Here is a 12354-nt window from a genome sequence, read left to right as displayed (position 1 = left end):
ATTGTTTTTGTATGAAATTTTTATTATAAAAAGCTATATGATTAAGAAATCTTAAATTCATCACCGACAACAAAATAAATGCATTCTTCTTGACGGTGCAGTTATAAGGGTTTTATTCTAAAATTTATTTCATTTTGCAATTCAAAAATAAGATAAAATCAGTTGCCACAACGAGTGGAAACTCATCAACTTGTGGCTGTGATTCAGCAAAGCCACTTTTTTCTAACTCACGTTTCTAGTTTGAGTGTTTGCCGGATTTATTGGCAATATCTTTTCCAGCCATTAAACAAGACGAAAATCAAGAATGGCAATGGTGTTTGTAGAACAAAATAAAAATATTTCTGATGGATTGCATAAATACATTCAGATAACTAATTGACGTTTATTGTTATGATTGCTGTAATTAATTATCTTGCTAAATTTTGTTTACGTTTTTTTCCCCTTTTCTGTTATTACTAAGTTAATAACCATTAAAAATCGAACATTTTTTCGATGTAATAATTGTATGAATGGTGTTCCTCCCTTTCCAGTGCCGTTGCATCTCACGTATGAAATTGAAGAGGTTGAATATCTATGGCCAAGTGCTCCTTAATGAGCCCTCTTCAATGTTAGTATCTGCTGTTGAATACCGGGGTTTGAAGGAAATATAATCAGGAAGTGGAAGTGTGGGGAACTGGGGCAAAATAGACTGGAGAAACTTACATGTAAGAATTACTTCGCCGTTCTGTGATGTGGGGGAGCACGTGTCTATGTTCTGGCAAGCGGGAAGAAACTTGCAATATTGAGCCGTCTAGTCGAACGTTGAAGCGAGGGGGGGATACTGTTTACTTCGTTTTGCCTGCTCTCGTTTCTTCGATGAGTTCCGGATGAACCGTTCCGTATCAGACACACACACACACGTGTGGAATTGATGGAGAAGGGGAACCGGAAAGGAAGAAAAAAGATTGGTGGTGGTGGCAGCATTGTAGAACAAGCTTTTCATTTCCATTCCTGTGTTAGGGTTGTGGCAAAGAAAAAAAAAAGGGAATCGGAAGAGAGGGATCGCTTTTGCCGCTAGTTTTCTTTTCGTCACAGTGCTTGGCTGATAAAGTTTAGCAAAAAAAAGCTGGGCCGATAATATGGAACTCGCTAGTTGTATCTTATAAACGAAAGCAGAAGGAAGGGATAAATTGAAGTTCAAGTACATTTGCGAGACACAAGAGTTGTGTGTGTGTTAAAGAGCGGGTAGAAGAAATATGAGTTGCCGCGAGCTCAGGTGGCGGGGCTGGCATCACAGCATTATGCTCTCGTACCCAAGAATGGGCTAAGCAAAAATAAGTGATAGTGGAATATATAGCGATAGAATGTAACCGCGTTGTGCAAGGTGGAAGTGTACAGCCTGCTGGTCAATGGCACATAATCAACGCCCAACTAACCGTAAATAAGCGTACTGCATTTGATTGAGTTTTGTCTGTTCGCCAATAGATCCGGCCGCGATTCCTTCGGCCGTTGTTGGAGGAATGTCTGGAACATGCGGAGTGCCTGCGAAATGATGAACGTCGTTGCAGCTGAGTAATAGTTTGCAAATATTATTTACTTCATAATGCAACTAACGTGGTATATTTTGTTTACAAACGAATAGGATTTTTTGATATAATATTTTTAATTAATCTTGTTTGAATAATTGTATTTAATTGTATTTGTAGACATTTGTCTTGGATAAAACGCGACTGCATCATATACACGGGTGTCCCTATTTATCAGTCGTGGAGTGTTGTCGACAGGAAGGAATTGTTATTAAATCTATCAACAAATGTATAATATCCAACTGTTTGTAAAGAAATTGAATTCTCGACTGATGAAACTGATTCCTGATCATTGGTCATTGAGGAACTTGTTGATATTTTTTGTTGAACTCCATGAATAACAAAAAAAAGGTTTTCCAAAATTTTATGCGTAAAATCTTATACAGGAGAACATCTTATGCATACATATTGCAATCATTCAATCGGAATTATTAACATAAATTTATAGACTTTTAGCAGAGTATCTTCGAGGAAGAATTATCTTAGGAACATCTGCATATCGTACTGATCGGACAAGTTCTTGTTTTTTTTGTACCGTTCAACAGGTCGTTTATTCTTCCCCTTGAATCGATTGAATATTTATTTGCATGTTATGAAACACGTTCAAAATAAATATTTCAAGGTTTTAACCTAAAACTTTTTGATCTAAACTAAATTTTTTTGACCTATTTCAAAATTTGATCTAAACTAATAGTTATACTAATACAATATAAGGACATTTTTTTAATGCACAGAAGAAAACTTTAATTTAACATTAAAACAAATCTGAAAGAAGTAGCATTATTCGGGAAAAGATTGTACTTTATTTCATAATATTAAGCATTAATGTGTAAAGTTAAATAATTTTTTGAAATTTATGGTTCGTTGTACTTATTTTAATACTACCTTATGTTATGAGGGTAAGATTCAACGTCGTCTACATCATTTCCTTCCGATCATCAGTGATGCTAAACAAATATGTTTTTTCCAACAAATAATTATTTGAGTGTTTAGCGTAATGGAGCGAAGCAAAGTGTTCCGATTACAGATAACTTAAAGCGTGTAAACTGTACGAAGGTACTATTATTCGTTTTGCATCGCTTCCAGTGCGGTTGCATGTGTTTTGCAAAATGCAACTGCCCGTCGCTCTATGCAATGTGTACGGAAGGAAACATTTATTAGTTTTTCTGTGTTTTTTCTTGCTACGCATTTCCCAAGCTCATCTCACCGTTAACTCGCGCAGAAAGGCTCACGTATTCCGCTGATTTTGTAATTGTAAAAAAGGGAAGAGCGCACAACCCTATTGGCTTGGAATGAGGTTCACGTTACGCATGAACTGATTTGCTAGCGCGTGCAATTCACCTGGCCCTGGTCAACAAATCCTGCTATTCCACTCCACACGTGCGGGATCCGATGCTTTTAGCTATCAGAGTTATGTTTTTGGCGTTAAAAAATCCCTTTTCCCGGGCGGGTGTATAGCCCGACATGGAAACACAAAAGTAAACACAAGCTTCAATCGGGGGGAAGAAGTGGATAACAACCACCATCCCACAGATCCATCGCGTTATGGATACGCGAAGTGATTTCCTTCGCGTCAAACGGGAAGAGGCTACGGTAGTGCCGCGCAAATCCAGTCAAGCGCTTCGACAAGCCTTTCAAGCCCACGGAGCTCTGGCACGCGCTTTCCGGGTGTAAATCACCGTATGTGTGCAACAGGTGGTGGTGGTGTGTGTGTGTGTTGCGTGGCCATCATTCGGTACCACCAATCCCCAGGAGCAGGCGCCGACACAGCAGCACCTAATTACGTTGAACCTCTCATAACGTCTTTGGGGCGGTTGGATTGCTTTCTGCCCGGAATACGAATGCTCTCCTAGGGTTGAGATGTGCTGTTGACCGTAGTCAACCCATCCACACCTGCTTTGCTCGCGTCCGGCCTGCACACAACCGCGCACAGTGGTCTCCCGGTGGTGTTATGATGGTTGCGTTATTAGGATACACGCATCGTTGGACACGACATCATCTTCGCGGTGAGCCCCTAGGTGAGCGAAGGAACCAGAGGGTGTAAGGTTTCTGCTCGTAAGTGCAGCGAAGAAGTTGGGTGAAGATGATAGTGAAAGAAGAATTGGGTACAACTTACAGCAAAGCGCACGAGGGCGACGCGTGAGTATGGGTATGTGAGGCGGTGGTCAGTAGGTCTGGCACTCTCATATCGTTACGTGACGTATACTGGCGAAACACATTTCAATCGCGTAGCTAATTCCTGATGAAGACTTACGCATCGACAACGTTTGTTTTTTTTCTTCTTCCGCTTGTTGTTGTTTTGTTTTCTTTTTTTACAATACACAATATTTGGACCTTGTGCAATGAACCACTTCCCAGACAGATATCTCGAACCAAAAAGCACACCTCCCGGCACCCTCGGGGAGAATATGACCATTATAAAAGACATGAGCGCTCCCCTCCAGCTCATGATATGGTAGCTGTTCCAGTTGTCCGGCGCGAGGAATTGTGGCAGCGCGTTTCTTCGTCTAATTTATTACGAATTATATTACTTGGAACGTAGACAAATTGAGGCGCGCTCTCATAAGTCTTTAGTGCCCGCGGATGCGACCTCTCGTACACTTCAATACTGCTTGTGCTGTGTACCCTTTGCACGGATCGTGCTAAACAATATCTTACAGCCCGGAATGGTGTAATTTATGTTTAAAATATAAACACATACTGCTTGAAAAGCTGGCTTGTGTGCTGCTGTGCACCAGAAGCACAATTCCGTTAAGCCCATTTCCTTTCTCCAGATGTCCGATAGAGGGACGATCATAATTTGCAGCTTCCCTATATACATCATTTAATCGTTCGAGAGACACAGCATCAAATGTGAAGGGATATAAAGAGGGAATGATTTGTCGTTTCATGTTTGGCGCAACAATTGTCCAACAACAAAGTGGTGAAAATAAAGGAAGTCCAAACCGTATACGACTAGCGAACTTTCCGATTGTACTCTTTACAGTTGTTGGTGGGGGGCAGGGGAAAAATTTTCCATTTCGCCAAGGACATTCCGCGATATAATGAGAATTGTTGGTTTTTGGCCGATGCGTTATTTAATGAACTCCATCGACAAACCGCTCTAGTTCTACCAGAGAGTCCCATACGTACGCTGTAGGACTATATTCGAGAACAGTGTCATTTGTGTGATAGTATCATTATTATTTTGCGCTTGAATTGGTGCCAAATAAGTTAAAACAAGTTACGCTTGCAGCCAATTCCATCCTACTATAATAAGCTAGCTTGTGTTTTTTTTCTTCTGTCTATCCATATGCTCTATCCCGTACTTTGTTGTGGGATGTGTGTACCGAGTGGCAAATGATACAATGTTATGTGCCTGACCGCGCTTAATGACAAAGGAAAGGAACACTGGTGAATCGATGATATACGGTCAATAGTTAGCTATATTTTCCCAAAAATTGGTTAAGTGATCTTGACCTAAAACGTACAAATAGTGTCCAATTCGCAACATAAATGTTTTGCGTTGTCTGAAATTGGTAATAATAGCTATGGGAAGAAAAAACATTGTAATGTCCTTTAAAATAATTCGTCCGTGGTCTTGATATGGAGTACAAGTCGTTCATCGATAATACTTTTTTAGAAAGTATTCTTGTGCGTTCTTAATTTAGAAAGCATTTCTATGTTCAAGACGTTATTCTTAGCGAACCCATTACGACGGCAAACAGCTATTGCTGCAATAAAAAATAATTTCTATTTTAAACCTTAGGCTTTATTCTTTGTATTTATCCTTTTTTCATATTTTGCCCGTAAAAATCAGTTGCCGACGGTAGAGTTTGATTTTGTTAGAACGATTTGTATCACTTCTCCTTCTCCTTCCGCTAAAGCTTTATTTTTAACTTCTAAAATGACATCTTGTAGAGACTTGTACAAGCAATTATCAAACTTATCGGTACGTTCTTTTTTTTTACTCTCTTTTTATTGACATGTACTAGATAACATATCTTTGGCAGATCTTCTGGGAGGTTCGCAGGCATCCTCACCAACGTCGGCATCCGCTTCGCTGGCAACGAACACCTCCAGCTTGACCGGTAAAGGTGGTACAAGTCATCATCAAAACAGCATCACCCTAGCGCACTCCCATCACCAGTCACTTCATGCCGGTCAGCAACATCAACAGCAGCAGCACCAGCAAAACCACCAACAGCATCATGTGACGCTCGGGTCATTCGCGTCGCTTGGATCGTCCCTGGGGTGCAACACGATGGTGGGAGCGACCGTGTGTGACGACAGTGCCAGCAGCATCCTTAGCTCAGCCGGTGCTAACAGTACGACGAGTGGATCCGTTTCGTCGAATCCGTTTAACTTTGCCAGTTTGCGAATTCCGAGCCCGTCGCTTAATTCGCCCGATTTGCTGATGAATGGTGGTTTGATAGGTGGTGGTATTGCCGGTAGTAGCAGCAGCAGCAGCAGCAGTAGCAGCAGTGGAATCAGTTGCGGCGAGGTAGGAAGTGCCGGTAGCGGCCAATCGCCTACCTCCACACATTCGTTTTATTCGAGCTTGCTACCGCAGATTCAACAGCAGCTACCGGGAAGCAGCAGCTCAGGAACGACAACCGATGCCTTAAATTCAGCTTCCACCAATGGCAGTGCTGGTGGGGTATACGATGGATTTCGGGTGAGCAAACATGTCTATTATTTAGCGATCATTTCGTCTGTGTTATCGTTTGTGAATCATGGAAGAAGAGAATCAATTAAGCCAGAAGGGCAATAGTGGTGCTACTTGGTCACAGGATTTAGTGGTAAGGTGTGTAAAAGAATAAGTGTTTAATTGAGTGAAATCATAACTTTTTTTTGGCACAAAACATAAATGCAGCTTCGAAGGGATAGAACAAGTAGCAACAGTAGCTGCATTCTCTCGGTACCAAGTTGCGACTCTATCAACATTTTTCACTGCACGAATAAGTTTGGCTATATGCCAGCTATATGCTAGCCATGGTTCATTCTGTTTGGTTGATTCTTGGTTAACTTTTTACGCATTTACGAATATATTTTTGTTCAATTCTATTATAGTTTCCGTTATATTATGTCATCTTTCAGTTTGATTTGATGCTTGGTTGCGGAAGTGATGGAATCGCGGCACAGAATGGTTTAGCCACTGAAACGTTGAAACAAAGGCGACGGAACATTAGTTTAGACTGTTCCTCACCGACCAACGGCACATCGTCATCCGGCGAGGGAACGTCTCCCTCACTAACGCTGCTCTGTTCCAATAATGGACGGAATTACCGGAACGGTAACTTTTCGCAGTCTCAACAAAACACCATATCCCATCATCACCAGCAGCAACAGTTAACGGGCGTACAGCAGCAGTACGACATTCTATCCGGTGGCAATGGTGGTACGAGCGGTAGCAATGGAGCAGCTACCACCACCGCAGCCAGTAATGCTAGCGTGGCAATGGGCGATTTCGATTCTATCGGTGCCGGTAACAATTCGTTGTCGCTGTTTGAAACCGGAAATGTGGCAATGTCCCGTTCGCACACACCGCCCGATCATACGGACACCAGCAACCTGCTGACGACCCTTGAAACCACAAGCATACTGGATATGCTGAACATTTTTACTCTAGGTCAGAGTACGAACTCATTGACAGGGCATCACGGTCAGACGCAGCACCAACAGCAACAACAGCCCCAAAATCCATATGCGCCTTACACTTCGACTTCAATCTCGTCATACCAACAGCAGCAGACGCAACAACAGCATCAACAAACTGCTGCTGCATCGGGAACGTTCACGGGAGCTAACAGTAGCAGCAACAATGGCAGTTTAGCTAGCCTATCAGGTTTGGGTCTCGGGAGCAGCAGCTCCATATTCAATGGCGATTATGAACGTTTGCAGAACATGCAAACCTATAACACCTTACGCTTGCTGCAACAATCTCAGCAAAAGTCACAGCTACAGCAGCTTCAGTTCAACCAGTCACTGCTATCCGCAACAACCGGAAACAGTGGTAATATGTTCGGTAGTTGCAACAGCAGCACTTCAACGATTAACATCGGCGGTTCTAACGGCAACAACAACAGTAACACCAACAGTGGCTTACAGGGGAAAATTTGGTCTTCATCGCCACATCAGCAACATCGCCAGGGTTCGTCTACTCCTTCGCTGAGTGGAGGTGGTGGATCTGGCGGTGGTAATGGATACAACGATGTTAATCTCGATCGCATTGCAAAGATTTATCGATCCTCGGCAGGTACGTTAAATGAGTTAATTATTATATTTTTCAAAACGTTTTTCAACATGGCAACATGGCATGTCTGTTTCTTATCCATCGTTTATCACAGCCCATTACGATGCTACCTGCACCTGGAGTGGCGTTTTACCACCACGCTCCAATCGTTTGGTGACATACTCGTCAAAAATATTTCTCGGTGGCATGCCGTGGGATATCAGCGAACAATCGTTGGTTCAAATATTCAAACCATTCGGTTCAATAAAGTAAGTTCGCAACGAAAAAAAAGAAGCTAAACAAAACAAAGCTTTTTGACCTCAAATTTCACACATTTATTATCCTGATGATGTATTAGGGTCGAATGGCCGGGCAAGGAACAACAGGCGACTCAACCGAAAGGCTACGTATACATAATTTTCGAATCGGACAAACAGGTCAAGGCTTTGTTGCAGGCATGTACTTATACTTCCTCTACCCCGAATGGTAGTATCCACGGTAATAATCATGGTGGAATAAGCGCAGGTAAATATTACTTCACACCGATCTATGTTTAGGGGGGTTTTTTTTGGGGATTGATAATTTGTGGGACAAGCTTAGCTGTGCGAAAAATGCACAACTATAGCACGTTACTATCGGTGCCTAATTTGTACAAAATCACTCAAAGTATCTACAGGTGGAAAGATCAACTTCAAGATATCGTCAAAGCGTATCAAATCGAAGGACGTCGAAGTGATTCCGTGGAACATAGCAGACTCAAACTACGTCAAGTCCTCCTCGCAGAAATTGGACCCTACGAAAACGGTCTTTGTAGGGGCACTGCACGGCCAATTGACTGCCGAAGGTTTGGCCATGATCATGAACGATCTGTTCGACGGTGTCGTGTATGTTGGCATCGATACGGACAAGTACAAGTATCCGCTCGGTTCGGCTCGCGTAACGTTCAACAATTCACGATCGTACATGAAGGCTGTTTCGGCTGCATTTATCGAAATTCGTACCTCGAAATTCACCAAGAAACTGCAGGTGGATCCCTATCTGGAGGATTCCCTTTGTTCAATGTGCACTGTACAACACGGACCATACTTCTGCCGCGAAAGTATGTGCTTCAGGTATGTTTCATTTATCGTAACACATTTACTTTAACTGAAAGAAATTTACTTTAACTCAAAGAAACGGACATTTGGTCACTATTACAATATTTGGTCACTTTCGTGGGATTTTTTTTATATTATAATGTTAAAAAGGCATACATACATTAACTTATCATTTGGAGTTGCTTCATATAGTTGATTTTAATTCATGCGTAATCGAATTGATTGCGAATATACGGATAAAAATTCTTCGATTGTTCTGTTAGAACATGCACAGTATAATTTGGGATTGAAATTGTGATGTTTACTTATGCTGCCCTTTAGATATTTTTGTCGTTCCTGCTGGCAAATTCAACACAGCCGTGGGGTGTATTTGCAAAATCACAAACCCCTCACGAGGAATTCCAAGTTCACTGCAATCATTGGCGTTGGTCCTCAGCAGCAGCCACCGCATGGTGCAACCGGTGGTGACAGTAACAACCATCATCTGCAGCAACAGTCGTATGATCACGGTCCATACTACAACGGACATCAACAACATCATCACCATCACCATAATGGGTTCCGTTGTCATACGCACAATCAATACCACCACAATCATAACCACAACAACAACAGCCATCATCATCAACAACAATCGGGCAATCGTTTAGGTTTGCTGCAGCAGCAACAGCAGTACCGTGTTCTCGCCAAGTCTCCATCACCGTCGACATGCAGCGGCGCTGAGAGTTCTAGTATTGCCAGCAATGGTAATACTAGCTACCATAGTAGCAACAGCTCTAGCCCCGTTGGTGGTGGAAACAACACGCGTAGCAATAACACCAGCAGCTGCAGTAACAACAGTCTTAATGGCAATAATAGCGGCGTCACCAGTAGCAATAGTAGCAATGCGGGCAACAACAGTGGCAATGGTGGTGAACACGCGTCCTCTTGTGTCGGATCGTTGAACTTGCAACAACTTAATTTTGTCACTGGGGGTGGTGCTGGTAATGGTAACGGGGGTGGTAGTGGTTTACTCATTTAATTTTTTTCATTGTTTTGTGGCAACTCCATTACTCATTTTGGCAAGACTGGTGGCAGTTCTAATTATTTATATTACTTTTTTTTCTTCTTTTTGATTGATTGTTTCTACTAATGGTATTGTTTTTTTTCATCAATTATCAAATAGTTTATGGATGTTTAATGTTTCTCACTTTCGCCAATATTTATTTCAATATGGCGTAATGTTGTTTTTTTTTCGTTTTTCATTAATACTAACTTAAATCATTCTTTGGTTAGTTTTTTTAGTGCTATTGTGTGTTTTTCGGTTTTCTTTGTACAAATCTTGCTTTGCTATTCTTTGTTTCGATTTCGATTACGGCATACATTGTTTTTAGTTCAAAAATTCAACCGATTCTTACCAGAGTTGCCAAACAAAACACCACAGGGACGTTGGAGACGAATTTCCTAGATTGAAATTTACAGTTTACCATTCGTCGTAGAAATTTGTTCTATTTTGTTGGCACTGGGGCAAAGCAATGAGCGAAACATGCAGAGAGAGAGAGAAGAGAGATCGCCTCTTCACACGGGTGCGAATGTTTGTTGCTACAATTTTGATAATTTGTAAAGAGGTGGAGGATTGCTTCGGTAACGTTCAAATCGTTAATTTTACCCAATAGTATTTTAGTTCTTCATTTACTTTTTTGCTTTTTGAAACTATTGCCGTGTTTAAGTTAGCGCACAAAACTGGGGAATGCATACTCCGTGAAGCAGATTTTACTCTACCTAGTTACACACTACTAGCGGAATAGAATTGATGCAGAAGCTACATATGGATCTATCATTCCTTAACAACAACAAAATGTGTGTAAACTGCGAGTTTGCACACTTTTGGCGGCCATGGCAAAGCGATTCTCCATTTTTAAGCGATCTGAAAAAAGCAGGTTCCTTTACTCCTTTTTTTTGGTGATTTTATAATGTTCAACGCCGAACGGATACTTCTCCATTTCACGAAATTTATACAAGAACAAGCAAGCAAGATTTGTTTCAGAAACCTTTGTACTATATTTCGCCTTGGATTGTTAAATGTTATTAATGTATTATTAAGCTGCACCGCCACCCCGTTATCATTAGTTTGTCATTATCACGCACCTCCTAGCACATCTATAGCGATAATGCATTATTACAAAGCAAATCGCACAAGATCAATTTCATTCGTGTGTTTTATGCTCACTTTTTAAAACGCACGTAGTACAGTTTTGCGTTATTTTGAAACATCATTTCTATATCGAATCAAAACCGAAGCTTATTTCCCCCAGTGCACATTCTGTCGCAACAATACCGCAAAGAGGGATGGAAACTTAAATGTTTTATTATAATATGTATGCATATGTAACAAATCCACACTTTGTGGATTGCATTATTTTTTTTTGGCGCCCAACAAACATCCATTATTGGTAGTAGCTCCCCATCGGTGTTAGACATACATTAAATTATTTTTTAGAAGCACTTTTCTTTCGCGACATGTTGCGAATTTTAAGTACAGGGAGAATATAGAAGAAAGCTTAGAGACACATTCCTCGGTGGAAAGTTAGCGTAAGGCCAAATATGTATTTATATATATTTATGATGAATTGCTGTTACTTATGTTGAAGAAAAAGGATTACCAGGATTGGTCACGCACTACACAACGTATCCAGAGAGCTGACCGACATGAAGGACGAGGAATTCTTAACGCATTTGTTTATATTGAATTTCGAAATTGTTACCTATTTATGCCGTTATTTATTTGGCGCGATCGTTCTTATTTGTTTATTTATTCATATTTATATCAGGGCAAAGATGTCATCAGTTCCTGCGTTATAACTTTACACTATTCGGTGTTGTTTAATTTCGATACAATGATGAACTGTAAAAAAAACTATTGTTATGTATATCTTTTGTCGTTACATATAAAACAAAACATATACGCGAAGTATTCATTTGAAGTGTTTTCTCATCATTTCTCGCTTTGTGCAGTTACTACTTTTCTTTTTTTTAATTTTGTTTTTTTCTGTTTGTTTCTTTTTGTATGATTATAAAAGTTACGCTATAAGATTATAAAATATATTCTTAATAGCGCGTATATGATTTAAATGCAAGTATAAAGCAATATTTATAAACAAAAACATGATATTACACATGATGATGCAGTTTTAAACGAAACAGTACACATAATCGCACCGAGTTAAAGCACATGAACTATTTGATTTTACGTACAGAAGGTACGACAATTTTATTCAATTTTGATTTTGTAGCATATACGTTTACAAATGCGGAATTATTTTATTTTCTATCAAAAATTTTTATACAATCTTAAAAATATCGCATGTAATTTGAACCCAACATGGGTTTTCGGTATTCGAAACGCGTTGTTTTCACAACAATGAGTTTATTACACTAAACATAGAAACTAATGCGATCTTCAAAAAAAGCCTTTAAGGCATCTAAGATCGTGATGATG

General features: G+C 40.5%; 1 protein-coding gene across 14 annotated transcripts in view; it reads left to right on the top strand.

The window, feature by feature from the left end:
• Positions 1-11839, top strand: part of LOC125760457 (serine-rich adhesin for platelets) — a 33682-nt gene extending 21843 nt beyond the window's left edge. For all 14 annotated transcript variants that reach the window (XM_049420613.1, XM_049420610.1, XM_049420601.1 and 11 more), the window contains 6 exons: positions 5540-6222; positions 6645-7803; positions 7895-8048; positions 8138-8304; positions 8447-8891; positions 9198-11839. In XM_049420613.1, the coding sequence (XP_049276570.1) occupies positions 5540-6222; positions 6645-7803; positions 7895-8048; positions 8138-8304; positions 8447-8891; positions 9198-9897 (3308 nt within the window). In that variant the 3' untranslated portion in view covers positions 9898-11839. The remainder of the gene's footprint in view (positions 1-5539; positions 6223-6644; positions 7804-7894; positions 8049-8137; positions 8305-8446; positions 8892-9197) is intronic.
• The last annotated feature ends 515 nt before the right edge of the window (positions 11840-12354 follow it).

The sequence above is a fragment of the Anopheles funestus genome, chromosome 2RL, assembly GCF_943734845.2.
Source record: "Anopheles funestus chromosome 2RL, idAnoFuneDA-416_04, whole genome shotgun sequence".
In the NCBI taxonomy this organism is placed as follows: Eukaryota; Metazoa; Arthropoda; class Insecta; order Diptera; family Culicidae; genus Anopheles; species Anopheles funestus.
The sequence above is the reverse complement of the archived record's forward strand: the minus strand, read 5'-3'. Positions and strand labels throughout refer to the sequence as shown.